At 66.4% G+C, this 27,767-nt stretch overlaps 3 protein-coding genes across 9 annotated transcripts in view; 1 reads left to right on the plus strand and 2 right to left on the minus strand.

The window, feature by feature from the left end:
- Nucleotides 1-17,795, plus strand: part of GPC1 (glypican 1) — a 29,217-nt gene extending 11,422 nt beyond the window's left edge. The window contains exons 2-9 of the mRNA XM_043578367.1: nt 10,482-10,640; nt 12,356-12,747; nt 13,547-13,712; nt 14,407-14,537; nt 14,624-14,743; nt 14,842-14,975; nt 15,320-15,495; nt 15,866-17,795. Coding sequence (XP_043434302.1) covers nt 10,482-10,640; nt 12,356-12,747; nt 13,547-13,712; nt 14,407-14,537; nt 14,624-14,743; nt 14,842-14,975; nt 15,320-15,495; nt 15,866-16,095 — 1,508 coding nt within the window. The 3' untranslated portion in view covers nt 16,096-17,795. The remainder of the gene's footprint in view (nt 1-10,481; nt 10,641-12,355; nt 12,748-13,546; nt 13,713-14,406; nt 14,538-14,623; nt 14,744-14,841; nt 14,976-15,319; nt 15,496-15,865) is intronic.
- Nucleotides 2,355-6,431, minus strand: LOC122481988 (proline-rich receptor-like protein kinase PERK2). 2 transcript variants are annotated; one of them, XM_043578368.1, is made up of 3 exons: nt 5,989-6,431; nt 4,009-4,224; nt 2,355-2,903 (listed from the first exon to the last, which is right to left on the minus strand). In XM_043578368.1, the coding sequence occupies exons 1-3, from the start codon at nt 6,246-6,248 to the stop codon at nt 2,864-2,866; spliced, it is 516 nt and encodes a 171-aa protein (XP_043434303.1). In that variant the 5' UTR covers nt 6,249-6,431; the 3' UTR covers nt 2,355-2,863. The 2 variants fall into 2 exon arrangements, 1 of the variants encoding a protein (XP_043434303.1); XR_006296973.1 differs by lacking the exon at nt 5,989-6,431 and adding an exon at nt 5,415-5,490 and having other exon boundaries at nt 2,357-2,903.
- A 521-nt stretch (nt 17,796-18,316) lies between the features above and the next one.
- Nucleotides 18,317-27,767, minus strand: part of ANKMY1 (ankyrin repeat and MYND domain containing 1) — a 43,299-nt gene continuing 33,848 nt past the window's right edge. For 4 of the 6 annotated variants that reach the window (XM_043578365.1, XM_043578366.1, XM_043578361.1 and 1 more), the window contains one exon: nt 18,317-18,844. In XM_043578365.1, coding sequence (XP_043434300.1) covers nt 18,702-18,844 — 143 coding nt within the window. In that variant the 3' untranslated portion in view covers nt 18,317-18,701. Of the gene's footprint in view, nt 18,845-25,165; nt 25,339-27,176; nt 27,382-27,767 lie in introns of those variants that run through there. The other 2 variants (XM_043578363.1, XM_043578362.1) reach the window with 2 other exon arrangements.

A 27,767-nucleotide genomic window follows, 5' to 3' on the forward strand; every position in this document is an offset into this window, starting at 1 on the left:
GGGATGAGCTGGTCCTGGAGGACAGCCCTCGTTGAGGGAGCACTCCCCCAGCGCTGCGGGAAGAGCTGGTCCTGGAGGACAGCCCTCGGTGAGGGAGCACTCCCCCAGCGCTGCGGGAAGAGCTGGTCCTGGAGGACAGCCCTCGGTGAGGGAGCACTCCCCCAGCGCTGCGGGAAGAGCTGGTCCTGGAGGACAGCCCTCGGTGAGGGAGCACTCCCCCAGTGCTGCGGGAAGAGCTGATCCTGGAGGACAGCCCTCAGTGAGGGAGCACTCCCCCAGCGCTGCGGGAAGAGCTGATCCTGGAGGACAGCTCTCAGTGAGGGAGCACTGCCCCAGCATAGGGCCATGCCCACACCTAGGAAGGACTCCATGTGGCCTTGGAGGGTGGCAGCTGGTGTTTACAAGACAGCCACAGATGGAGGCACCAGGAGTAACCACAGATCCCGTGTAGAGGTTGGAGGGGGACAGGAGATGGTGCCGGAAGGACCCCCACACACCCTCAATCCGTAGCCGGGCCTGGGGTCTGGCAGCCTGCATCGGGGGGGGGGGGGGGCCTCTCCTCGCCCGGGTCACGTGGGGCCTTATCAGCGTCCCCGTGGCCCCTCTCTGGGGACGGGGCTGGTTCCGTCCCCTTGACCATCTGCTCCAGGATTTCCCTGAGCGGGACCATGCCACCCCCCATCCAGAGCTGTGTGCCTGTGTGCCCTTCTGCCTGCTGGGCATGGCTGGACAAGGCCGGGGTTGAGACACTGGGTGCCTAGGGGAGCGGAATTCCCCACCTCCTGAGGGGCCTGGCCCTTCCCTGACCTGCTCCAGCTTCACCGGACCCTGAGAAACTGATCTGGAGAAGCCAGGGAATAGGATGGTCCCCAACATCCCCACCTGCTCCGCGAACCCAAACAAGATCAGGGCTCCACCTCTGGGGAGCCGGGCAGGCGGGCAGACGCTGAGCTCACGTGACCCTCTGTGTGCCCAGCGGGGCCTGGTGGGCGCTGCCTCCGGTGGAGGGGTGGCTGCTGGCAGGAGCGTCTAGGCAGGTGTCCCACCCCCCAGGTGGAGGTGGCCTGCTGGCCCTGGGGCTCCTGGCCACGGAGAGGAAGGCGCAGGCCAACGCAAGTGGCCAGGCCTGGCTCAGCTTCCAGGAGAGGGGTCTCCTCTCCATACGCGGGGCTTCCAAGCGGCTGGTGGGCCCCAGGTGCCACTGTGCTCTTATTTCCTCCCCTTCAGCGAAGACAGGGAGGCACACAAGCCAGTGGCGTTGGGCAGCAGACCCGAGACATTGAGCGAGTCACGGAACGTCTCCCAGCCTCAGTCTGCCCGTCCGTAAGATGGGCACGATTCTATGTTCCTGTTACTCAGCCTGCTCTGAGGGGGTTGGGGCTGTGGGTCTGAGGACCTCAGCTGGGGTTGTGCCTCAGTGTTGCAGGGAGGGAGCCTGTGTGACTTCATTCGGGCTTCTGTCCACACCCCACGAAGGGCTGGAAATAAAACCGCAGTGTATCTTCTTAAATTGGTAATCCAGATGGCGAAAAAGTTTGCAGTTTAGGTATGTCCTGAATATTTTAATTTAAAGTAAACCGGTGTAAGTTTTTGGTGAAAGTACGTGCTAGATGTTTAGCGTACGTACGTAGCAGATAGTGGGGGGCGGGGGGTCTTGCTTTTTTGGTGATAAAATACACATAAAAAGATTTAGCATTTTAGCCATTTTTGTGTACAGGTCAGGGTCATTAAGCACATACGCACCGTCCACACCATCCGTCTCCAGAATTTTCTCATCTTCCCCCACTGGACCTCTCTCCGCAGCGGACACGGACTCCCCAGCCCCGCCCTGGCCCCGGCGCCCACCTTCCGCTCTGTCACTGTGACTCTGACGACCGTGGGGGCCTCCGCGTACAGGGAGTCACACGGTATTTGTTGCCTCAAGTCTGGTTTCTTTCACTCCGCACGGCGTTGGCAAGGTCGGGTGCCTCCGCGTCGTAGCAGGTGTCACACTTCGTTACTGGTTGAGGCTGCATAATATTCCGTCCTGTGGCTCTGCCACGTTTTGTGACCCACTTCTCGGTGGACGGACACGGGTGGTTTTCACCTTCGGCTGTTGTGAGGCAGCCGCTGTGCACAGGGGCGTGCGAGATTCTGTTCCAGTCCTTGCTTCCATTTCAGTTCCTTTGGGCCGGATACTCTTACGCTGAGAAATAATGCCGTTTTGCGGTCACTCACGGTGAGCTGTGTCCCGTCCAGATCTGCAGCCCCCTCCCCAGCTGTGCCTGCCAGCTGGGCTGGTGAGCCGGGTGGAGGTGCCTGGGCGGTAGGCGGCCCCTGAGTCAGCCGGTGGGGGGCGGGGGGCGGGGGGGGGGGCCGGCCGTCTGCAGCTTGCTGGGCGGCCGGGCGTGCCTGCCCCTGCCCTTGCTTCCGCGTCCCCGTCCTGCTCAGGACGCCCCCACCCCCACCCCGGGGCTGCCGTGGGGGGAGGTCTCGCAGTGGGAGAGGCGGGGGGAGTGGGAGGCCAGCACTGCTCAGCCACTTCCCGCCGAGTGACCGCGGGCGTTCATGTCAGCGCCTGCACCGCCCGCCGCGGTGAGGGAAAGAGGGGCTGCTGTGCAGGTCGCGTCTAACACCTTGCACAGCGAGCAGCGAGTACTCCCATCTCCCGCGGAGGCCGCCGGGCCTCTGTGAGAACAAGGGCGCCCTTGTGGGGCGCAGACTCGCCCCGAAAACCCCCTCGTGGACGCTGCCCGCTGTCCTGCTGCCTGTGGGAGGGGTCGGGTCAGGAAGGTCTGAGGCCGCCACTCTGGGGCCGTGATGGCACGAAGCTGCGTTTCCTTGAATGCCGACACCAGACAAAGAGTCTCTCTGTGCGGTGTCTTCAGGCATATTTGTCTACTGACCCGGGTCCGGCTTGGGTGCTGGGCAGGGAGACAAGAGAAGGGAAGTGGAGTCCCCACCAGCAGGCAGAGTGGCCTTCCTGCTGCCAGGGAGGGTGGGCTGCCTGTGCTGAGTGGGTGTTGTGCCCCCGGGGGGGCCTGGGAACGCTTCCTGGAGGGAGGCCTGAGTTGGCCTTGAAAGAGGGTGGGGCCAGGGGGAAGGGCGCTGGGACCCAGAGTTACTGCAAGTGGCAGGCCACAAGCTGGAGGGGGACTGAGGAGCTGGGATGCCAGGCCGATGGCGCCCGTGACTTTGGACATGGCTACCAGGCGTGGCGGGAAGTGGCTGGGTCAGGGGGGCATCAGCCGAGCCCTCTGCCCCTTCCCATTCTGTCTTTTCAGCCCCAGGATTTATGGGGCCTGAGCTGAGACTGGGCCCGGGTCACCGTGAGCCCCCGTGGGCTCCCTCAGTTGGAGGGTCCTGCCCGATGTTCCAGCCCAGCTAGGAGTTGGTGCCCCCTTTGCCTGTGGGGGGGTCCCAGGGGGGAGGATGGGCAGACCTGAGGCGTGTCTTTGCGGGGAACACAGCAGAGAGGGTCCCTGAGCTGTACCCCCTCCTGCTGTTCCAGGTCGTTCCCTGTGGACACTGGAGAGGCCCCCTCAGCTGCCCCAGGCCCCAGGGGAGGGTGGATGGGAGGGCTGTGCAGAGCCTCAGGCATTCACGCCCCACCGATGCCCAGCCGGCTGGCATGCGGATGAGCCCAAGGGGGTGCTCTCCTCAGCTCAGCTTGGGCCAAGCTCGGCCTGATGGGAGAGATTCTGGGGAGCACTTACCCCTGGGCCCCAAGAGAGTGCTCCCTGCCCTGCAGCCGAGACCTGAGGTCTCAGGTGCAGCAGGCACAAACCCAGGGTCCTCTTTATCCCTGACTTGTTCTGAGGTCATGGAGTGAGCTGTGAACCCTGAAGCAACCCAGGGGAGGCCCGTTGGAGAGGGCTCGGTCTCTTGGCCGGAGCTGTGGCCAGACTGATGAGGCCAGGCCCACTGCCTCACCGAGGCGCCCCCAAACCTGGTGCTCACTGGCAGGGTGGCCTGCCCAGGGGGTCCCGAACAGGAACAGGGCGGCACAGAGAGCAGCCTTGTGGTTACCTGGTGAAACCCCCTTCTTCAGGAGTCTTAGGTGTTGTGGCCTTGGTGAGGGGTCTTTGATCAAGCGCTGCCTGCCAGGTAGGTCTCTCCAAGTGCAGGCTGGCCGCGAGGAGGGTGGCCTGAGTGGGTGGTTTTCTCCTGTGGGGTGGCAGCCAGGTGAGGCCAGGGCCAGGGCTCCAGGGAGTACAAGGTATTGGTGAGGGCTGTCCCGGTGTCCTGGGAGGGAAGGGAGAGACACCAGTGTGGGAGGGTGCCTGGGGAGCCTGTGGCCAGGTGGGGTTGGCTGATTCCCAGGGGAAGGAGATCAGCAGTTGGCACGCAGGCCCAGGTCGCCTAGCTGAGAGGCTGGAGGCCTGGAGGGGACAGGTAGCGGCTGTGGTGGCTTTGAGGGCCCCAGACAGCAGTGGGGGTCTGGTCGTGGTCAGCAGGAGAGGGGGTTCCCAGGTGGGGAGCTGCCATTCTCCGTCCCCAAGAGAAACCCGACACCCCTATCCCCTCCCTGCCACCCCCGCCCCCCCAGCCTCAGGTCAGCATCCGGGATGGGCCCCCGCCCCCGGCTCCCGGCTCCCGAGCGCGCTCCGGGCCTGCGCCTCGGGGCTGTGCTGCGGGGGGAGAGCGGAGGAGGGCCTGGGTCCCCGCCGGGAGAGGGGCCGGGCCGGAGGGGGCGCGGGGAGGCCGCCCGCGGGTTCCTGGGAGACGGGGCGGTGCCAGCGCGGCGGGGCGGGGGCTGCGGGAGGAGGCGCGTCCCCGCTGCCGGGAGCCGCGCCCTCGCCGTGCGCGCCAGTGCGGCCGCGGGGCTGCCGGGGCGGCGGTGGCCGCTGCTCCTCCCCGGCTCCTGGCCGCCTGCGCCGCCTCCGAGCCCTCCGGCCCCGTCCTGCTCCTCCGCCGGCCCCCGGCCGGGTCCCCAGGCGCCCCCCCTCCCACGCGCCCGCAGCCGGAGTCGCGCGCCACCCGGAGCGTCACCGCCACCGCAGCCTGGGACGCCGCCGCTGGAGCCGCCGCCGCCGCCGCCGCCGCGCAGGGTTCTCGGGGCCACGGCGCGGGTGGCGTCTGCGGGGCCGGGATCCAAGCTGGGCGACCCCGCCTGGGATCCAGCCAGCCGTCCACCCCAAGCCATCTCCATCTCCCCGGTCCCCCAGCGCCCCCGTCCCCAGGCTTGCCACCCCTCCCTTCACTCCCTCCGCCTCGCCTCCTCATCCCCACCCCTGTCCCCCCGTCACCTCCGCCTCGGCCCCATGTTCTGTCCGCCCTGCCCTGCGCTGCCCTCGCCCCCCACAGGCGCATCTTCGCTCCGCTTCTGCACCGCTTCGCAGCAGGTGCCCCAGCGTCCACCCCGTGGATCGTGGGTCCCCGTTCCCGCCGCACCCCATCGCCACCCCACCCCGTCCCCTCCTGCCGTTCCCCACCTCTCCCCTTCCCCGGGCCCCTCTCCGCCGGCAATCCCGCAGCGTCCAGCCACCCTCCCCACCCCCCACCCCCACCCCCTTCAGTGCCTCCCACCGCCTGCCGCAGCCCCCTTCCTGCAGCGAGCCCCCCTTCCTCTTCCGTCAGACCCGTCCCCTCCCCTTCGCCTGCCGCAGCCCCCGCGAGTCCCCGCTGCTGCCACCCCCTCCCCATGCCTGCCGCGCCCACTGCGGCAAGCCCCTTCCCCGCCAATCGCGTGGCCCTCCTCCCCCACGCCCGCCCCGCCTGCCGCAGCCCCCCGCGCGGCCCCCCTGCTCGCCGCCTCCCCGCCCGCCTGCCGCAGCCCCCGCAGCCCCTGGGCGCCCGCCGCGCCCACTGCACCAGCGCCCGGTCCCCTCCGCGCCAGGAGCACCGCCGCCGCATCTCCAGACCGCGCGCTGGCTCCCCGGCTCCCGCCCCGCGGCGCGCGTCCTGGCCCGCAGCGACTGGCGAGGGCACCGGGGCGCCCAGCCTTTGTTCCGCGGCCCCGGCGACGCAGCCCCTCACAGGCCTGGGGGGCCCACCCCTCCCACCCACCGAGCGAGGAGTTGTCCGCACCGATGCCCCTCGGTTTCGGGTCCCAGTGCCCGGCGGAGGCTCTGCGGCAGCACTGGCAGAGGGCCGCTTGGTGACGCTGTCATTTGCCTGAAACGGTGGGGGTGGGGTGGGAGGGGGCTTTGGGTGGTCGGTGAGGGGTAGGGAAGCAGGTTGGGTCGGAGGCAGGAGGGGTTATGGGTGGTGTTGGTGTGTACGGGGGAGTAGGAGGTCGTGGTTGAAATGTCCTTTGCAAGGTGCATCCGAGGCCACCCTTCCGGACGGACTCTAGGTGATCAAGTGTGACCCTCCAACAGGGGCTAGTCAGGGGCAGATGCTTCTGGGGGATGGGGGGCTGTTGAGAAAGGAAGGTCTGGAGCTCCGCTGTGGCCAGTGGCCAGGGAAGCTCCCTCTGTTGGCTCTGTGTCTCCCACCCCCAGTCGGCTGGTAGACTGGAGCTACAGAGGGTCCAGGAGCAGGAGTGGGTGGGGGCACTTGTCCAGGGGAAGGCCTTGGACAGCCGCTCACCCCCAGTCTGCCGGCAAAGCCCCGGGTGGGGTCCAGAATTGAGTAAAGGAGAGGGGTGGGGAAGCCGCCCCCTTCCTGCCCTTCCAGACCCGGGCCTCTCCCTTGCTGGGTTTTGGTGCCTGGAGCTGGGCACACGGCCCCGCTTCAGCCCATCCAGGGAGGCTAGCGCAGGCTGATTGTCGACAGTGACTTAGAGTGATCTAGGGGTCGCTGGGCCAGGTGGTGCAGAGCATCGGGGCTGTGGCTTTAAAGACAGGTCAGGCAGATAGTCTGCATACTCCCGTGTGAGCACTAGAAGCTTCTGGAGACGTGGGCTTGGCATGGCGCCATCTTCCCTCTGCAGTCTCCTTGGGAGGGCTCTAGCGCCACCAGACACAGGTGGCTGCTGGGCTGGGCCTGGACACATGAGGTCCGTGTCCGGCATTGGAGCCGGTGACCACTGTTGGGAAGGGGGTCTTGGGCTAAAGCAGCAGGGTGATAGTGCTGGTGGGGGTGGCTGCTGGGTGGGGAACACCATCCGGAGGCTGCTAAGACGGGACAGCTGGGACCAGCGCTCAGCAGGTGGCAAAAGGGTGTGAGCCTTAAAGATGTTGAAGTCCTAGACTGGTACGGGCTCAGTGAAGAGAAACCGGGGGTCTGGGGTGACCCGAGAGATCTGAATCTGGAGGGAAAAGGTGGACCTCTGGTCTGCCACCCAGAAAGAGAAGCAGCTGCTGATGGGGTGAGGGGAGTGGGTGCAGTACTTTAACCTGAGGAGCAGGAAGGGAGGGAATCTGGGAATTCGGGGGCGGGGCCTAAGGGAAGGAGCCGCAGGGATGCAGGATGGGCGTACATCCCACCGTGAATCGGTGAACCGGACCTCCCTCCCGTTTCCCCAGAACCCCCGGGGATCACCACAGGGAGGAAGTGTCCCACAGGCCAAGGGAAGTCCTGGATGTGGCCGGCCCGCTGTTGCAAAAACCGCAAAGGGACCGAGGGAGGAAGGAGGGACGGTCACCAGCCGGCCGGTGGAAGCGTCCTTGGGAAGAGGGGCCGGCGCCTGCCGGCGCGGGCGAGTCTTCGTTTCTCGGCAGGTGTTGAGGGGTGGGGGGGGTTCAGGGCCGGAGAGGTTCGAAGCGACAGGGTGCGATTCCATCAGTCTGACGTGCACACTGCCCGGGGTGGGGGGTCCCCTTCTCTCCCGCAGACCCCCGCCCGGCGCTTTGGCTCCGACCGGGAGGGGCAGGCCCGCTCTCCCGGAGGCGCGGGGGTGCGCTGCTGAGCCCGCCTCCGGCCGGCCGGCGTCCAGGGCCGTCGGACGATGTGCGGACCGGGCCGGGCCGGGCCAGGGTGGGCGGAGGGCGAGCGCCAGGCGCTGCAGCCCCTGCGTCTGCCCCGCGGCCGACTCGCGGCTGCCTCGGCCCAGCCTGCCCGGGGCCTCAGGCCGGCGCCCGGGCTCTGGCTCCGTGTCTTCACTCCCGTGTGTCCGCGGAGGGAGGGAGGGCCGGGGGCTGTGCCGGGGCAGCCGGAACAGCGCAGGCCACCGGGCGGCTGGACGAGGTGGCCAGGCAGGGCTGGGGAGGCTGTGGGGACAGTGCCAGGGAGCCCACGCAGCAGCTGCCCACGGCGGAGCTCCCTGCATCTCTCGGCATCCCCCTCCTCTGCCCAGCCTCTCTGCTGTCTGCGTGAATGGCAGGCTCGGGGAGGGGGTCTGGGCCACCGGGAGACCGGGAGGGTTCAGGAGGGAGGGCAGCCGGCCAGGGATGCCGTCCACCCCCACAGCCTGCAGATACTCAGGATTGGGCGGCCCCAGGCCCACCTGAAGCCCGGCTGGCACCTGCCCCCTGCCCCAGGCCACACCCCCGGTTCGCCCTCCCCACCCCCACCCCCCAGCACCACTGGGACCCCGGTGTGCAGAGGGCGCTTTCCGGGCCCCCACTGAGGAGGGGAACTCAGGTTTCTCCTGGTTGGGGCCCGGGGACCCCATGGAGAGGACCCTCATGTTGCTCAGCGTCCTGCCTCCTGCTGGCAAAGGCACCCGAGAGGGAAGCATGGTAGCTGTTGTCTGGCCCAGCCCTCCCTGCCTGGAGGCACCTGGGCATGCCACCCCTCAGGAGAAGGGGCACAGGGATGTTGGCGGGTGCCCCTCCCCCCCCCAGGCCCGGGCTCCGACACTCAGCCCCAGCTGGTCCCCACAAGGCCCGGAAAGGTCTGGCTCACCCAGAGGGTCAGGCCTCAGGTCCCCAACGGCCACACACCCCCGCAGACCTGGGGCTCGCCTGGGGGTGGTCACAAGTGGTCCCCAGATCCAGTCTGTTACCCCGAGGTCAGCCCTGCCCCAAGATGGGGGCCCCAGCCCCCCTCAGACGGACATGCTAGCATCACCTCCAGGCCCTGGGAGAAGGGGCGGCGGTCCTCCAGGCATGCAGCCCCTGGGGGGAGCAGGTGTCTGAGACCAGACACTGTGTCTGAGTGCCCCCCCCCAGGCACCTGCGGCCCCTCCCACCGCACCTGCAGGCCTCGGCGGCGCCTGTCCCGCCAATGGGCACGGAGGCCAGACACAGCAGCAGATAAACACAGTCCAACGTGGTGTGACCCGGTGGTCCCCGGAGGCAATTCGGGGCAATTCAGCCTCAGGATAATAACTTCTCTCTCCCCTCCACCCGAGGCCTCTACTAGAGGCTGCCTGCACCCAGGGCTGCTGATTCTCCCCCGCGGGTCACCTTGGAGCCACCCCCCAGCCCTCGGGACCCAGAGAACTCTGCCCAGGCCGCCGCACCCCCACCCCACAACTGTGCACAGGATGACCCCGCCCCCACACAGCCCCACACAGCCCCTGCCCCCCTCCCCCGTCAGACCCTTGCTGCCCAGGGGGCCCCAGGAGGGACCGCTCCCACAGCTTAGAGGCACGAGGTATGGCCTGCAGGGTGGGGTAGGGACGGGTGGGGAGGGCGGGGAGGTGGCCCGGTGGGCGTGGAGGCCTGAAAGTGGGTAGCCTTGGCTTCTCACTGTGCAGCATGGACTGGACGGGAAACTAGTCTCTTTGAGCTCGGTGTCTCTGGTCTGTAAGGTGGGGTCACGGCACCCACCTCCGAACTGCTGTGATCGTAATACTGGGACCTGCGGCCGGCGCAGCATGCACAGCGGTATAACCACAGGGCTGTGTGACTTAGCACCTGTCCTTGACCCCAAGGTGGGAACACGGATAGTGGTGCTGCCCTGGAGCCAAGGGCCAAGGCCGTGGCGTGAGGAGTGATGGGGGCTTTGGGGACGCAGCGGAAGGGACATCCGGAGACACCCGTGTGTCCTCTTGCCCCGCCCGCCCCCGGCAGATCTGTGTCCAGGCCGTGTCCTGGCTGGGTTAGGCTGCCCCCCACGTGCTCTGGCATGGTGCGGGGGGGGGGGGGGCGGGGGGGTAAGGAGGCTCTGGTTGTCGGGTCCTGCCCGTCAGCGACCCCTTCCTCCCTGCCCCTTCTCAGCCAGAGCCCAGGCAGGGGGCACCATGCAGGCCTGGAGGCTTACCCTGGGGAGCCTTGAGTCTGGGAGCCCACCCCTCCGCGCATACACAGGGCCCTGAGGCAGTTCCTTGCTGGGTCACATTTGTGACCTGAGCTGCTCCAGAGCCCCTGGGATGGCCCTCCTCACCTGCATGGTGGCAGCAGGGGGACTGAGGGGCCGGGGGGACCTCCGACATCCCTGCACCCTCACTTTATGACCAGCCCGGCTGCGTTTGTCCCAGACGGCCTGGAGGGTGGCCTGCAGAGGAAGCCCTGCTCCTGTGTCCCACGCTGGGGACTGCACCGCCTACCCCGGGACCCCCACTGGAGCTGTGCCCCTCCCAGGGTCCGCTGTTCATGCCCACCCTGCCCAGGAGACTCCGCCAAGCCCCAGGGCCAGTTCTCCTGGTCCCCAAAGCTGTGCCTGCCCCCGGACCCATGCCCCAGCAGCCTCCCCGCCCCTCCTCCCCTCACGCCGGCCCCTCCCCACAGGTGAGCACCTGCGGATCTGCCCCCAGGGCTACACCTGCTGCACCAGCCACATGGAGGAGAACCTGGCCAACCGCAGCCGGGCTGAACTGGAGACAGCCCTCCTGGACAGCGGCCGCGCCCTGCAGGCCACACTCACCACCCAGCTGCAGAACTTTGATGGTGAGCAGGCCACTGGGGTTTGGGGACCACCAGACGCTGACACGGTGGGGAGCTGGGCACGAGGGCACCTCTGCTGGTGAGGCAGGGTCACAGGATGGGTGGGGTTATTAGCGCTCTGAGGCTGGGAGCTGAGATTTGGGGTGTCCCGGTAGCAGAAAGCTGCCCACATGCAGGGGCCCAAGCAGGGGACCCGTGAGCGTGGGGTGGTCTGCAGGCGACTTTGTCCACCCCGTGGTGTGCACGGCAATACACGTGCACGTTTGGGGAGATCAGGCCCATCCCTCTGTCGGCCCTTCAGAGGGTCCCTCTTGCTCTCAAGGTGGCTCCTTATCACTAGAGGCAGGAACAGGCCTTGCACTGGCCACCAGGTGGCCCGGAGCCAGGAACCGCAGCGTGAGGGCCGAGCTCGGGGCGGGGCACTGAGGATGGGGCTTCGGAGGGCCGGGTCTGCGCTGCTGCGGGGGCAGGAGGAGTTTGGGGCCCCGGGTGTGGCCCTCACATCTCCGGGGCAGCTGCTGTGTGTGGCATTCATGGGTCTCACACCGGGAGTCTCACGCCGTGTCTGGGCAGAGAGCGAACGGCCTGGACAGTGAAGAGTGGGCTGGCGTGACGTCGTCCACGGTGGCCACCCCAGGGGGACGGTGTGGGCGCTGGGGTGGGGGGCCCCCAGGAAGTGACCTCTGAGCTGAGATTGAAGCCTGAGGTCTGACTGGAGGGAGGAGGTGCCCCGGCAGAGCCCGAGCTGAGACAGGAGGGAGAGTGTGAGCCTGCAGCTGGCAGACAGCCCTGAGTGGCTTTGGGGCCCAGCCTGGAAACACCTGCAGCAGTGGCTGTCCTTGGGGGCCTGTGACCTCAGCCCCCCGCCTCCTTCCCACCATCCGACAGCCTGGCCAGGAGCTGCCCGGCTCCCACCTGGGGTGCTGCACAGGGTGTCCTGAGCTCTACAGCCCAGGGCCTTGGGTGGGGTAGATGTGGAGGAGTCTGAAAACCCCTGGGGGCCCAGGGTCCAGGGGCCTGTGCGGGGAGGGTGGCCACGGCTCTGGGGGCCGAGTCCGAGTGCAGGGGCCGTGTGGTTACAGACTGCACTCTTGCTGCTAAAGGGGGTGGGTGCTGTCCGGGACCCCGTTCTGGGCATACGGGGTGCAGGGTATCTCCCCCGAACCACGCCCACGCCCTGCCTCCCGGAAGGCTGCAGCACATCTGTCTGGGGCTCTGGGCAGGTCCCAAGGGCTACAGGAGATCCAACCCGGACCCTCAGGCAGGCCAGCTTCTGGCAGGCATGAGAGGGAGGGCCGGACATGGGGCTGGGGGGTGGGGGGGGGGGTGGGGGCAACCAGGGAGGAAAGAGCAGGAAGGAGGCGGCCCCACCTCCTGACTCAGAGGACCCTCCTGCCCCCCTTGCAGGTGATCCCAATGAGTCCCTGAGGGCACCCTGAGCCTGCCCCCAGCTCAGAAGTGTCCATTGGAGGCCCTGAGACCCGAGAGGGGACCCCCACCCAGGCTTTTGCACCCCAGGCCACGGGGGTGGGGGGGGAGGTCTTAGAAGTCCTAGGGGCATCGGGGGTCTGGGCCAGAGCCCCCTGAATCCCGGCCTGGCCTCCACAGCGAAGGGGGTGTGCGGGGGTGGGGTGGGGACAGGAGGCCCCGGGAGGCCTCACCACCCCCCCACCCCCAGGAGGCCTCACCGCACCCCCCCCCTCCCCCCACTGGCCCAGATCACTTCCAGCACCTGCTGAACGAGTCGGAGCGGGCGCTGCAGGACACCTTCCCCGGCGCCTTCGGGGAGCTGTACACGCAGAGCGCCAGGGCCTTCCGGGACCTGTACTCGGAGCTGCGCCTCTACTACCGCGGCGCAAACCTGCACCTGGAGGAGACGCTGGCCGAGTTCTGGGCCCGCCTGCTGGAGCGCCTCTTCAGGCAGCTGCACCCGCAGCTGCTGCTGCCCGACGACTACCTGGACTGTCTGGGCAAGCAGGCCGAGGCGCTGCGGCCCTTCGGGGAGGCCCCGCGCGAGCTGCGCCTGCGCGCCACCCGCGCCTTCGTGGCAGCTCGCGCCTTCGTGCAGGGCCTGGGCGTGGCCAGTGACGTGATCCGGAAGGTGGCCCAGGTGCGCTTGGCGGCCCACCCCCCCCCACCCTTCGGCCCCGCCCCCCGCTGCTTTGCATCTCGGCCCCGCCCCGTGCCCCCGGGGTCTCCTGGCCCGGCTCCCTGCCCCGCCTACAGCACGTCCCAATGTCCCGCGACTGAGATCCTGAGCTCCGGTGGGGGCAGCCGGGCGGTCCCATCCTCAGCCAGCCTGGGTCCCATGCGGGACCAGAAGGGAGAAGGTGTGGGGCTAGATGCCGAGTCGACGGCGGGGTCAGGGGCCGGGAGTCGAAAGGGCAACTGGCTCGGAGGCCAGAGCAGGCCGGGGCCTGAGGCCTCGAGGGCCAGCAGGCCCGTCCCCAAAGAGGCAGCTGGAGTCAGACCCCCTGGTGGCAAACCGGGGAGGGGGAGGGCATCGGCCTCCGAGCCACACAGCCCTGGGTGTGAGCCGCCTCTCTGCCTCCAGCTGGCGTCCTTTAGCGGGTCCTCCTCCCAGCCCTGAGCCTCAGTCCCCTCGTGCGCGTGGCACACAGACCTATTCACGCTCCCCCGTGAGGCTTGGTGACGGCAGTGTTCCAGGGAGTCGCTCACTAGGACGGTAGCAGTCATTAGGATGAGTGGTCCCACGACCCGTGGCCTGCTTGATCATCTGAGAAGAGAGGGGCTCCCCAAGAAGGGCCGGGGCCAGGCGGAGGTCCCACTGTGGGTGGGGCAGAACTGAGGCCTCCTGACTTCTGTCCAGAGCCTTCCAGCCCGGGGCCCCTTGGGGGGCTGGGCACGCCCAGCTGCGGGGCTGGGCTCAGGCTGCCTTGGCTCCGCAGGTGCCCCTGGGCCCGGAGTGCTCGAGGGCCGTCATGAAGCTGGTCTACTGCGCGCACTGCCTGGGGGTCCCCGGCGCCCGGCCCTGCCCTGATTACTGCCGCAATGTGCTCAAAGGCTGCCTGGCCAACCAGGCCGACCTCGACGCCGAGTGGAGGAACCTTCTGGGTGAGCCCTCGCTGCCACCACGCGCCAGAGCAGAGCAGGGACAAAGCCAGTCCTGTCCTCGGGAGTGCCTGGCCAGAGGCCCTGGGAGGAGGGTGACCCGGGGTCAAGAGACAGGGAGGCCATTCTGAGTGCAGGCTGCTGCCTGGGATGGAGCCCTGCGGGGTCCTAGTTCCTCGCCCTTCCCCGCTGAGCAAGGGCCCCCTCACGCATACGTGCCCACATGAACGTGACCTAAGGCGGGCCACCGCATGCGGTGGGCCAGCCGGCCTGTGCACGTGCCGACACGTGGGGGGCCCACACGCATCCACATCAATACATGTGAGCTGACGCTGCTGACGTCAGGTGGGCCAGCGTGCCCGCGCTCCGGCACCGGTAAGTCCTAACTGTGCTGACCCCGCAGGCTGACCCGTGTACACGCTCACATGTGCTGATGCGTGAGACTCACCCACACGTGTGAACTAGCACCCGCCCACGGTGGGCCAGTTCAGTATGTGCCAGCACACGTGAGCTTCCACACGCGTGTGCCCAACACGCGTGCATGCCGACACACAGGAACTAACACGTTCACCCACGGACCCCTGGCCGGCCGGCACGCGTGCGTATCAGCACACGCGTGAGCTCACGTGTGGACACGGCCTGGCTGGCGTGCATACTTACCAAATGCCCTCTGTGCGTGTGCCCACGCCTGTCCCAGACTCCATGGTGCTCATCACCGACAAGTTCTGGGGCCCGTCGGGTGCGGAAAGCGTCATCGGCAGTGTGCATTTGTGGCTCGCAGAAGCCATCAACGCCCTCCAGGACAACAGGGATACGCTCACAGCCAAGGTGCGGGCAGGAGGGTGCGGTGGGCGTGGAGTGGCATCCCGGATGTGGCCTCGTGCCCCCGCAGGACCCCTACGGTCTTCCCCCAGGTCATCCAGGGCTGTGGGAACCCCAAGGTGAACCCCCAGAGCTCTGGGCCTGAGCAGAAGCAGCGCCGGGGCAAGCTGGTGCTACAGGAGAGGCCCCCCACGGGCTCACTGGAGAAGCTGGTGAGCGGTCCTCAGCCCGCCGGGCCCTGGGTGGACAGGGGAGGGGAGGGGAGGGCAGGCCGAGCAGGGCGCCCCGTGGTCTGACTCCCGCCCTGCAGGTCTCCGAGGCCAAGGCACAGCTCCGAGATGCCCAGGACTTCTGGATCAGCCTCCCGGGGATGCTGTGCAGCGAGAAGATGGCCATGAGCACCGCCAGTGACGACCGCTGCTGGAACGGCATGGCCAAGGGCCGGTAGGTGCTGCCGCCTGGCTGGCCACAGGCCGGCCCCCCTTCGCGCCCTCACCTGGGCCTGTGTGGCCTGCGGCACCAAGTGCTGTGTGCGCAGGGCCGTGCCCGACCCCAGACACGCAGTAGGACACAGGAAACCCTCACCCGGGCCAGCTCCCGGCAGCGTGTACCGTGCTCTGTGTGCCCGCGCCCCGCGACTGTGGGCTCCCATCGGCCCCTGAGAGGCCACTGGGGGTCTCGAGCTTGCCAGCACCTGGACAGGAGAAGAGGGGTGTGGGAGGGCGTGCCAGGGTATTGCCCCTTGGCAGGGACCAGGCCGTGACCCAGGGCCTGCCCTTGGCCCGCAGGTACCTCCCGGAAGTGATGGGTGATGGCCTGGCCAATCAGATCAACAACCCTGAGGTGGAGGTGGACATCACCAAGCCCGACATGACGGTCCGCCAACAGATCATGCAGCTGAAGGTCATGACCAACCGGCTTCGCAGCGCCTACAACGGCAACGACGTGGACTTCCAGGACGCCAGTGCGGGCGGGGCCCTGGGGGCGGGGCTGGGGACGGGGGCGGGGCCCTGGGGGCGGGGCGGGGGGGCGGGGGCGGGGCCGGGCCAGGGTGCCCTGGAGAGACCCTTCCAGCCCCCAGGCCCCCACGGTGGCAGGGAGATGCTGCTGCTGTCTGGACACAGACACCAAGCAGGCCCCACCCGTGTGTCCCCAAGCACAGCTGGGCCTGGCCAGGATGTCCATACGGACCCGGCAGGCCCCGGGCAGGTCGGGGAGCTCAGGGCCGAGCTGGCACTGGCACAGCCGACCGCGGGAGGCCCGTGTGGACGGTTGCTGTGCCCGGGGTCCCCTCACGGTGGGGCGGGCCTGCTGGAGCCTCCTCTCCTCCCCAGGTGACGACAGCAGTGGCTCGGGCAGCGGGGATAGCTGCCCCGACGACCTCTGTGGCCGGAGAGTCAGCAAGAAAAGCTCCAGCCCACGGACGACCCTGACCCACGCCCTCCCGGGCCTGTCAGAGCGGGAGGGCCAGAAGACCTCCGCCTCCGGCTGCCCCCGGCCCTGCGTGTCCCTAATGCTGCTCCTCTCCCTGGTCCTCTCGGCCGCCAGGCCCACGTGGCGGTAACCGCCGCAGGCCCCAGGGACCGAGGCCAAGAACTGACTTTGCCAAAACGCAAAACAGACGATATTTAATTCTGCTGGGCCTAGAGGCCCGGGGGCAGGACAGGGAGGGACAGTGAGGGGCCCCGGCTCTGGGACTGTGCTGGGGTGGGGCAGGGGGCCCTGGTCCTGCCGGCCACCCTGGCTTTTAATTTTGTATGAGGGCCTCAGGTCAGCCGGGAACAATGTCCCCAAAAGCCATGTATTTCAGGGACCTGGGGGATGCCGGTGGCCACCTCCCGCCTGCCTGCCCGCACCTCTCCCCCAGCTCCCCGAGCAGCGTCCCGCTGGAGAGTGCGAGCCTGTGCCTTCCTCTCCTGCCTCCTCCTGCCCAGAACTTCCGGGCTCCGTGTGTCAGAAAGCAAAGCCCACCCCTGGATGCCTAAGAATCCCTGGGAGGGCATCAGGGTTTCTGCCATCCGGGGTCTAGCAGGGGCTTTGAGATTATGCATGAACCCTTCTGACTCAGCCAGGCCCCCGTGATGCCGTGCCCCCCCCCCCCCAACCCCGCCTCCCGAGGCCCTCAGCGTCAGGGCGACTTCTGACTGGGAAGGCACCCTTGCCGATGAGTCTGTCTGGACAAGGACTGGCTACGAGGGTCTGGGGCACACAGGTGGGCCTTATGGGCACGGCCTCGCCACTTCCAGGCCCCGCCCTTGGTTGACCTTCACGTGAGGCTGGGGGTGCCGGTCCTGGCCATCCCGGGAGAGCAGGCTGGGTGCCCCCTTCAAACACGGGCCCCACGCCTGCACGGGGACTTGTGGCCGCCTGCAGGAGCTGCCTGCCCGTGCTCTGCCTCTCACCGCCCCCAGGCCTGCGGCCCCCAGCTCGAGGTGGGGCAGGCAGGGCTGGAGGGGACACATGGCCACAGGATGCAGGGAGGCCAGTGAAACTTGAGCCCGGCCAGGAGGCCTGGCCCTTCCTGAGCCCACCAGCTGCAGGGGGCCCGGGAGGGGGCTTTGACAGTTAAGGGCTTTTCCAAACTTACATACATTCACAGACGCTTTCCACCTGTTCACTCAGAGCTGCTTTTCAGCTACTCCCAGAGCTTGGAGGCACCTGGGCTTCCCGGACCTGGGTGCACCCCTGCTCACTCAGGCTGTCCGGCCCCGGCCCCGGCCCCTGCCATCCTCCCTCCCTCCTGGGCCCTAGCTGCTGTGGGTCCTGGGGAGGGGGCTGGACCCTGCCAGAGAGGGGCTCAGGCAAGGGGACCCTCACGGGTCTGTCGGATGCTGAGCCCCGTGGCCGGGCACAGCAGTCCTAGCCAGCACCGGGACCCGACAAGGCCATTTCGAGCTGCTTTGCCTTGCGTCCTGCGCTGGTCAGGGCCCCCAGCCTGTGCCCCGCCGGGCAGCGCTCCCCCACGGGCACCCCCACCTCGTGATAACTCTGCTCCTGCCACCCCAGAGGGCTGGGCTTGGGGCCTCCTTCCCAGCAGGCAAAGGCCAGCTGGACTCTCGGGGGCTCTGGGGCAGCGGCCGCCCACGTGCCCGTATGGCAGCCTTGGCCGCGCGTGGGCGTCCCCACCCTGTGTGCCTCTCTGGAGGGGGCGGCCCCAGCACAGTTGCTGGCCGGGCCGTAGCCAGGCCTGCTGTGTCCCCCTGCACGGTGTCACCTGGCGTCACATGCTCTTGAGTCCTTGTACGAATAAAAGGTTGGAGAGCTCGTGTGGCTGTGGTGGCCCCATCCTGCCCAGCTCGGGGGTGAGCATGTGTCCGTGGGCTGTGCACAGCAGACGTGACTCGGGGCGGCGTCTTGGGGGGTGGGGGAGGGCTTGGACACAGACCGCGCCAGGCGGCATAGCCCCCGGGCTGCAGGGTCCGCGTCTCGGAGGCCCGCCCTGTGCCCGCTCAGTGCCAGCCAGACGGAAGAGGCCTGGACCCACCTGCTGTCTGCTCCTTCCCTGCCCTGGACACGCATCCTGATGCGTGTCCCAGGAAGGTTCCAGCTCCCGCCAAGTGGGGACCAGCTCTGTGAGGCCGGGCCTGGCTGGACATCCTGACGGTCCAGTCTGTTGCCACCTCACCAGACCGCACCAAGCGGAGTCCTGCATCATCGCTGGAGCACAGCTGCCGGGCCCCATCACCACCCCCACGGGGTGCCCTGCGACCCGGTACCACAGGCAGCGCGGGACCTCGTGACCAGCTCCTCGGCCAGAGCCTGGAGGCCAACACGGAAGCTGGAGCTGCCTTAAAGGGCCACTTTATTTGGGAACTGCGGCCACACTGGTGGGCCTGGCAGGCATTCAGCACAGCCTCTCTGTCCCCACGGGCCTGGAGTGCTGAGGAACCAGCGGCCCCCCCGGCCCAGGACTCTTAGCCGGGCAGTGCGTCCTGGGAGGGAAGACGCGGCCCCGGCGCGGAGTGGGGGGGGGGGGGGCCTCTCCAGGGCCTGCGGCTCCTCCATGGCCCCTGGGCCATACGCCGGCCTCCCCTACAGAGCAGAGGCTGTGGGCTCAGTCGCCGGCCTCCCAGGGTTCCCGGGGTGGCCCCTGGTCTAGCTCCTCCCAGGAGGTGAGGGTGGGGGCGAAGGCCTCCCTCCCTGAGGGGGCAGATGGGTCTCTCTAGACAGTCATTCGTGGCTGTACGTGGAATAGAAGCCTTTTAACTGGCGTGGTGGCTTCGGAGCCTCCGGCTTCTGGCTCGCCTCCTTGCCCAGATGCTTCGAGGTCTTCTGGAAGTTGGGTGTGCGCCCAGCCGGATGCGTTTTCCTTGCTGGGGAGAGAGGACCCAAGTGAGGTGGACGTCAGCACAGGACAGCTGACGGCGGGGGGGGCAGGTGGGGAGGGTCCACCCCGCCCACAGCCGGCCAGGTGATGGTCGAGGAGAGCCCCCTCCCTGGCTCTTGGTCCCAATTCATTCCTCCGGGGAATCCAGGAAGCCACCGGCATCCAGACCACCCCCCACCCCCACCGCTGGCAGAGAGCGGCCAGCTGCTGCGTAGCCCCTCGTGGCGGCCCAGGCAGGCCAGAGTGGGGCTCTGCAGGGGACACACGGGGCACACGCTCTGCTCCCGTCCAGGTGACACCAGCCTTCCTTCACCTGGAGACAGAAGTCACATTTATAATCAAAGTGCTAGCTCTCTCGTTCAGAATAGAGAACAGATTCTCTCACCCCATACCCTAGTGAAAGTGGAAAGACAAACCAGGGGCTAGGTTCCTTCTGGAAACAAGCCAGGTGGCAAGTCACAAGTCGGAGCCGTCGAGGGTGCGGGCCGAGGCCGGGGCAGGTGCCGCGGCCTGTGAAGGGCGGCAGTGGTGGCTCTAAGCACATCCCTCCACCCCTCACGCGGCCCTGAGGCTGGGAGACATTTCTAGCTTGCGCGCACTGCAGGGCCCCACCTGGGAAAGCAGAGAAACCAGCCAGCCAGGACCCTCTCGGGAACCTCAAAATACACAGCCACGTCGACCACTGTCCCAAGCGGGAGAAAATACTGGGAAATGTCTGGCGTTGAAATGTCACAGCCGCACGGTGGCTCGACTGCAATGACCCCCCCACCCCCACCCCCCACTCCGCAGACACCTCAGGATGCGGGACGAGTCAAGGACATTTACAGAGTCAGGAGCCGTCTGAGGTCACCTGAGTGAGGGTCCCTGTAGGCCACGCGGAGTGTGGGGGTGGGGCAGACACAAATGCCCCTGGGGGGTGGGGGGGGGTGCTGGAGCCAACCCAGGGCAGCCTGGACACAGGAGCAGCAGCTCTCTGCTGGCCAGACGGGCTGAGAGAGCTGTGTTGCCAGGGCTCCGCCCAGAAACGGGGCTCCCTCTGATCACGGGAGAGGGAGCGACAAATGCCCCGTGATGGGAACTCAAATGAAAACCTGCAACATGCCAAGAACACCCAGCGCCCAGAGCCATAGCCTGAGAACACGGGTAAGAGGACAACCAGTCTACAAATTCGGTGTTGTGTGGCATCCCAGAGAAAGAGATGGAAATCGTCAGGTTAGAACGCGTCCGTTGTTTAAAAGAAAACAAAAGACGGGAAAGCACCAACAGAAGCTGAGGTGGGGACCCCCCACAGCAGGCAGGACCCCACAGGAGGCTAGGGACCCCCCACAGGACCCCTGCGAAAGCAGGGAACCACCCACAAGAGGTAGGGACGCCCACAGGAGGTGAGGACCCCCTCCCCCAGAAGGCAAGACTCTACAGGAGGCTAGGAACCCCCTACAGGAGGTAGAGACCTCCCCACAGGAGGCGGGCACCCCCCAGGAGGCGGGTTGGCAGTAATTCCAGGCCTCGGGGGGGGGGGGGGGGGGGGGCTGAGCCCCCCCCCACCATAGAGATAAAGCCCCACTGCACCGGCCCCCTGGCTGTCAGCCTGAATGCAGCCCCCAGGCTACGGAAGACCTTGCGGTTTGAGTCCCTCAGGATGAAATTGTGGAAAAGGCGAGTCTGTAGGGAGGGAGCACACGAGCAGCTGCCAGGGGCTGGGGGAGAAGAGGGCACGAAATAAATGGTGCTGGGCCACGGACCAGCCACAAGGGGAAAGAGAAAACAGGGCCCCTACGTCACACTGGCAACAACAAATCTATCGGGAAGGAACACGGACAAAAATGTGGAAAGCGACGCTTCGGAACACGGGCAAGACAACAGGACAGCGTGAGCTAAGGGTGAAGCGACCTTTCCCAGACACGCAAAGATGAGGTGGCCGGCCGCGGCCGGGTCAGCCTTCGGTCCTGCGCCAGAAAGACCAGACGCGGAAATGCAGGCCGTGGAATATGTAAGAAGCTTCTACCATCAAGGGAAAAGGCAATCGCGTAGAAAACGGTGGGCAAAGACACACACACACACACACACACACAGAGCTAAATCACAGACAGGGGACTCCAAATGGCCAATAAATAATAATTGATAAATTGATAATAATAATAAATAAATAAAATAAAATAATTCAATAAATAAAAATTGAATACATGTGAAAAGTCTCACAGTGGAAAGCAATCCCATGAGTCTGTTAGGGACAGGAATGAAAAGAGAACCTCACGAGGGAGGAGACGGAAGGCCTCACTGCACCTCGGTTCCCTTCTGGAAAAACCAGCCATCAGAGGAGCAGAGCTCCGTGTGGACGTCTGGGCCGGGGGGGGGGTGTGTGTGTGTGTGTCAGGGGCTCCTCTTGTTATTTTGTTGATTTTTTAAGATGTGCAGTGTTGAGCCAGGTCAGAGCCAGGTTTTGCAGAGCCTTGACACTTTGGGAAGGAGGGGCGGCTCTTTAAAATAAAAGGGCCCAAACCACAAACAAAACGAAGCTGGCCACCCTGGCCTGTGGTCAGTCTGTGGACACGGCCAGAGGAAGGGGACAGGGGCAGGTGCTGGCTCGCCAGGCTCCAAGGGACGGGGGGAGCGGTGCCTCCGCTCTGTGGCTGGGAAGGAACCCAGGCTCCCGGCCCTGGGTTTTCGGTGTCCTTCCCAGGATGCACCTGGCCACCCCAACACCATCTCTGCAGCAGTCACAGAACGCTGGGTTCCGGGCGGAACCCTGACAAACACGGGTTCCAGGCCTTCTGTGTCCATCGCCAACATTCCGGACCGACCGTCCCTCTCCGTCCCAAGCTCATCTCTGGCCGCTCCCCTCTCAGGCTCCCCGAACCACCCCCGTTCCCGGCTTCCTGGGGGTCTCCTCCCAAGGCTCCCTTGACCTTACCCGGCCGCCCCTCGGGGCTCTGCCCGCTCTCCCAAGAGCCCAGGTATGGAAGGCCTGGGGAGGGGGCGGTGGCGACGGGGCTGGTCCCTCCACCTCCCCAGCACTGGCCCTCCCACTGCACCTCTGCCCCTCCCCGCACCCTGAAGACCATCATCTTTGCCCGGCTCCATCGGCTCCCTTGATAAGTGAGGCCCAGCACCCCCCTGCACCCGTCCCCTGGTGCAGGGTCCCCTCCTGGACCCTACCTCCCCCAGAGCGCACCTGCTGCAGCCACCGTTCGCCCCCCGTCCTGCTGGCCAGCTCCCCAGCCTGAGCCTCCCTCCCTCACCCACTGTCCTCCTGACCGTCTCTTAAACCTGCTCTGGGCTCTGCCACAGCCCAACTCCGTCTAGAGCCACAGGCGCCTCCAAGCTCGCCCTGAGGCCGCCATCTGGTCACCCTGTGACAACCCGCACCTCTGCTGTCCTGCCCCCACCTGCCCCACCTCGACTCCCAGTGCGGCCCGCCGGGGCTGGGGCAGGCCACCTGTTTCCCAGCCTGCGAGAGGACCCCAAGGGCCCAGGGGGGTGGCTGAGTAGAGCCTGGAGGGGCGGGAAGACGGGAGCAAGGGGCGGGACGGGTGAGCACACACAAGCTGGAGGACCGGAGGGCGGGGCAGGTGGGCTAGCCCCGGACCGCTCTCAGCAAACTGGCCCCTCGAGAGCTGCCTGAGTCAGCTGCCTGTCAAGTCCAGCACTCTGCCTACTCAGCAAGCAGCCGTCTACGCACATCCACGCACAGAGACACGCACCCTCCATGGTCCAGCAGGGCAGGAGAAAGTCCCACGCTCCGGGCTCCCCCTCCCCAGTCCTGGGGGCAAGCCCTCTTCCCACGGCAGAGCCCTGAGACCACTCCCCGCCCCCAGCGCAAGCTCGTGTCCCGGTCATCGTCCATCACGGGCCACGTCCACCCCAAGGGCTCTGCCACATCTCCCGTGAGCCACCGTGGGCACTCTCTGTGGCCCGGTTCCCGCGGGTGCCCCCCACGTGCCGGGCATTTCTGTGCCGAGCTCTGCCCGTCCCACCAGGCCCTTCCCCTGAGCACCCGTCCCTCCCACGCCCACCGCCCGCTGGCCTCCACTCCTGCCCTCACGGCCCTGACGCTCAGCGGAGCCCCCAGACGGACTCCAGCCGGGCCTTCCAAGGCCGCCTCCTCCACGGTGTCTAGGTCCTCGCGAGTCACCAGGCCCCGCACGCTGTCCCCGCTGACCGCACACCCCCACCACGTTCCTCCCACGCCCAGCAGCGCCCTGAAGCACAGAAGACCTGAGTGTTCCTCCCCTGTGTGACTTGGGCACGTGCACCTCTTCTCCGCCTTGAGCATGTGACTGACAGTCCCAGGGGTGCCAGACCCCCAATGACAAGAGGAGCCCACAAAGCAGGGGCCTCAAAGGTCCTCGGGCGCAGGCCAGCAGGGAGACAGGTGGTGGCTCAGCACAGGGCCTGGCCTGGGTACAGGCCTCCTCCTCCTCCTGGGACGTGCACGCTGCAGCAGGGCCTGAGTGACCAGAACTCCCACGTTCGCAGAGAGCCAAAGGGCGTGCACACTGCAGCCAGAGGAGAGGGGAGGCGGGTCCACCCACGGCAGCTGGGCCTCCGGGGCACCTCGTGCTCAGAGGGAAGCAGGTAGAGGGGCTCAGCGACATCACAGAACCTTCTGAGGAGGGAGCTGAACTCTGCAGGACCCTCCAGGACAGGCAACCAGGGGGGCCCCCTCCTCGCTCCACACTCTGGCAGTGTCCAGCTTCTACTTGAGGTGGAGCAGAAACAGCTCGGCCGATAGTGGGGAAAGCCGACCGCAGGGACAGCGAAGGTCCGAGCTGTCCCTGAGAGTCAGAAGACCAGCCCGGCGGCCCCCGGCACTCAGGACGTGACGGGCGGCTGCTGGCTGGGACGCACCTGCTCTGGGAGGGGTCAGAGGACGCACTGCATGTCCACCGGGGCCAGTGTCTCCACAGCCCCCACACGGAACTGGTACAGAGCCGGGGCTGAGCAGGCATGCCCCCGCCCCGCCCTGCCCCGCCCATGCCTCGGTGCCCAGCAAAGAAGGGCGAGGTGAGAGGCGGCTGCTTCAGCATTTTCTGAAGACGGAAGGCACCGGATTCCTGATGAGCAGGATGTCTGGGTGACAGAGGCAGGCCTGAGCGTCGCCGGCGGTGGGGAGACCGGGCGAGGCGGGGGCGCCTCACACATACGTGAAAACACACGCAGGCAGCACGGGGACTGGACAGACAGATGAATGGGTTAAGTGACGTCCGGAGGCAAAGACTCAAGCTGGAGTAACTAACTTCGGTGTACCTTTCCGTAAGACGCATCTCCATCCTTTTAAGAAACTGGTGGTGGCAAACCTTTCCCGTCGACACAAGGCCGCCACGCTGCCAGCTCACGTGGGCCCCGGAGGGGATAAAGAGCGAGCCGCGGACACGAGAAAGGAACGAGATCCCCCGCTGGACCCTCCATTGGCACCCGCAGACCCTGCCACCAGCCCAGAGGCTGTTCCCGACAGGACGGGAAGCGGGAAAGCCCCAGTGCCAAGGGAGGTGGGCCTGTGCAGCGGCCGGCTGGGCCCGCCATCAGTGCGGCCGGGGTCCCCACCGGCTGGTGGCCTCACAGCGGCTGAGGTTCTCCCGGGAACACCGTTCCTGTCCCGGGGTCTGGCAGACACGGCGTATCTCCCACACGAGAGCTCTCCCTTCTAGAACAGACTCCCGGGGGCCAGGGATCCGGTTATCTTGTCCCCTACTATATTGAGGTGCCCATGGCCATCAGAGAGGAAGTGCTCAAGGCACAAGTCGACCCAGAAGCAGAGAGGACTCCACTGGGCAGCTGTCTGAGAACGGGAAAGGAGGAGCCACAGGGATGCTTGAAAGAGGGCAGGGCACTGGCAGGGGCGGGGAGGGGTCTCCGGAGCAGACGTAAGGGGGACTGTGAGCGACGGGCGCAGGGAGCAAGCCAAGCAAAGGACTCTGACAGACGCCAAGTGGATGCGGGAGCAACGCGGGGGGCCCTGTGGCTGCGCGGAGCCTCGGTGGCTGCAGGGACAGAGAGGAGGGAAGGGTCAGTGGGGGCAGGAGGTTCCGGAAGTGGCCTGATTGGGGCCAACTTTGAAGGCAGAGCTGAGCAGACTTGCCACAGGAGTGGGTGGGGAGAGAAAGGTCCGAGAGCAGCCGGGGTGACTCCTCTGCACAGGAAACTATGAAGCTGGGCCCGGAGGGCACATCCCCGCCTGGAGGCCCCCCCAGCACAGACGCCGCGCCCTCCCAGTCACACCGGACCGCCAGAACAGTTACACGAGGACAACAAGGCGCCTTCTGACCCGGCAGACCCCGTCTGCGTGCAGTTACGGCCGGCACCCGTCACAGGTAAACAGAAATGCCGCAGGGGCCTCAGCCTGGACAGTCCGGGACTCAGCACCCTGGGCACGCATGGCTGGCAAGCGAAGGGTTCCCGGGGTCCCGTCATCACTCGGCCTCCGGGACAGTTCTTGCCGGGCGGCTCGCAGATCTTACACGACAATTCACTCTCGGCTGACTGGAAAATTACAGGTGAAACAGTAACGCGTGAAGATCGCTTGTCAAATCTGGGCCCTGTAACCTCTCCATGTGGGGACGGCTTCCTAGACCTGCCACCAAACCCGACCCGGAAGGACCGGATTTGATGACAGAGTGAGAAACCCCGTGCAGCTAAACTCGAACTGGGAGAAGGTCGTCCGCACAAGAGGCCTCTCCCGAGGCAGGAAGGGCGAGCATCTCCAGTAACACGAGGAAAAGCCCAAACACAGGATCACGTGTGCAGAGGACTTCCCCGCGTACACGCGCTCCCTGGGAGGTGGGACATCGAACTTACTGCCGACGCTTGCCAGGCACCGGGCGACCGGGCGTAGACTCGCTCACCAGCCTCAAAGCAGGCTAAGAGGAGGAGGCGGAAGACGAGAGCGCTCCGAAAACCCGAAAACACCACCTCTGTGAACCGAGGCGGAGGGTGTGCGCGCAGCACTGCGCCACCGCTGAGCCCTGAAGCCACCGGGCGCCACAACTGCCTCCGCTCCCTCGCCGAAATGGTGCGACGCGCCTGGCGCATCAGAAAGGCAGGTCGAGGTCACAAAATGGGCCGTTTAATTAAAAACAAATGGAAGGACGCGTGAAAAAACCCGTGTGCGCACACGCGCAATGACAGATTAGAACCTGCTATGTGCAGGGTATCCCCGAGTAGTAAGACCAGGACGATTTCCAACGGTTTATTTTACTGTCGTTTCACGTTTGTTTTGTATTTGCTCCCTAAGGGGCAGAGAGAGAGGGAGACCGAATCCGAAGCAGGCTCCGGGCTCAAGCCGTCAGCACAGAGCCCCACGCGGGGCTCAAACTCAGGAGCCGTGAGATCAAGACCTGAGCGGAAGTCGGAAGCTTAACCGACTGAGCCCCCCAAGCGCCCCTGTTGCGTTCTTTTTTAAACAATAGGTGTATAAACACATGTATCATCACAATAAAAATCATCTTCATTTGGGGAAAATTATGTTGCAGAAAAACTTTTAATAGCTTAGAAAGATGTCTGTGGCTACGTTTAGAACCTATCGACCGAGCCCCCACTTTCAGATACGTGGGGGGGGGGGTCGTGTGCCTCTCCGGCCCTTTCTCCTCCTGCCCAGGCGCCTTCCTCACCCCCTTACGGGAGCATCGCCTGGGAGCCCCCCGGCCAGCTTGCCACCAAGGAGCCCCAGCTCTGACAAGAGACCAAGGAAATCAGGCAAAACAACAGCCCCAGGCAGGGCTGCCTTGACCAGCCAAAAGCCGGCCTTGTTGGGGCCCCCACGCGGGCTCAGTGCCCCCCCTTTCCCAACCATTCCTCCCACCTGCCCGCCCCCTGCACACGCCCACCACCTAGTGCTCTGAGCGGTCACCCCCCAGTCCTCAGACCTCACTGCCCCTTTCCCCCCACCCCTCCAGGAAGGCAGACCCACCACCCACGGCCCAGCATCGCTGCAACCACGCCGACGACCCACAGGCGCCCCCACGGTCACCTCCATCTCAGTCACAGGTGAATTCCGCATGCACCGTGCCCTCTAGAGCGTGCCTGACCCACACAGACACTCAGCAAATGCACATGGAAGAAATGAACGCCCCAGACACCAGTAGGGAGCAGGGAGCCTGGAGTCTCTGAGCGGGAACCGAACCGATGGAGACCCAGGGCTGGGAGCCCCTGGAAAGGGGCCCCAAACATCCCCCCGGGCGCAGGAGCGACCTCCCCACAGTCATGTCTGGACTGCGCTCCAGCCGTGACCCTCATCCACCCAGCGTGCCCGTCTCCTGACAGACGCCGGGCAGGAACGGCCAGGGAGACCCTAGGGTAGGGGCGGAGCAAGGCAGAAGGGGTTAAAAACATCCCCAGTGGGGCCACTTTATTGCGAGGCCAGGAGGGACACATTGCCACGCACAGCCCCATGGGTGCAGACCGCCTGCCCCCCCCCCACCCCCCCGCCAGCCGCCGCACAGGGCCCTCCCGGGCCTTGGGCATCACGCCATTACTGAGATTCTTCCAGCAGGTGCGTTTCCTCCAGGTGGGCCTCTGGACCGGGAACTGGCAGGGAGCACGGAGGTGAGGGCCCGGGCCGCCCCCGGGAGGCAGGGGCGCAGAAGGGCCACCCCCGGTGGGCCCTGCCAGCTGGCTATACCACCTGCGACACGGCGCTCCCCGCCGCACACGGGGTGACGAGAGCCCCCCCACCCCACCGTGCCACGCCTGGCTTCACGCTCACACACGTGTGGCACGCGTGGCAAGGACTGAGCGTGAGCCGTGATAGCTCTTCAGAGGGGGGCTTCCCAGCCCGGAGTCTGCACGCCTTGCCCAATCCAGGCGCACTCCACGGGAGCCCACCAGTAAAATCCCCACTCTACCGCGGGTGAACGTGGAGGACGGAGAGTCAGAGCTCAGAGAGCCACGGACCCAAGGGCGGGGATCAGCCC

Source organism: Prionailurus bengalensis, chromosome C1 (genome assembly GCF_016509475.1).
Source record: "Prionailurus bengalensis isolate Pbe53 chromosome C1, Fcat_Pben_1.1_paternal_pri, whole genome shotgun sequence".
Taxonomy (NCBI): domain Eukaryota; kingdom Metazoa; phylum Chordata; class Mammalia; order Carnivora; family Felidae; genus Prionailurus; species Prionailurus bengalensis.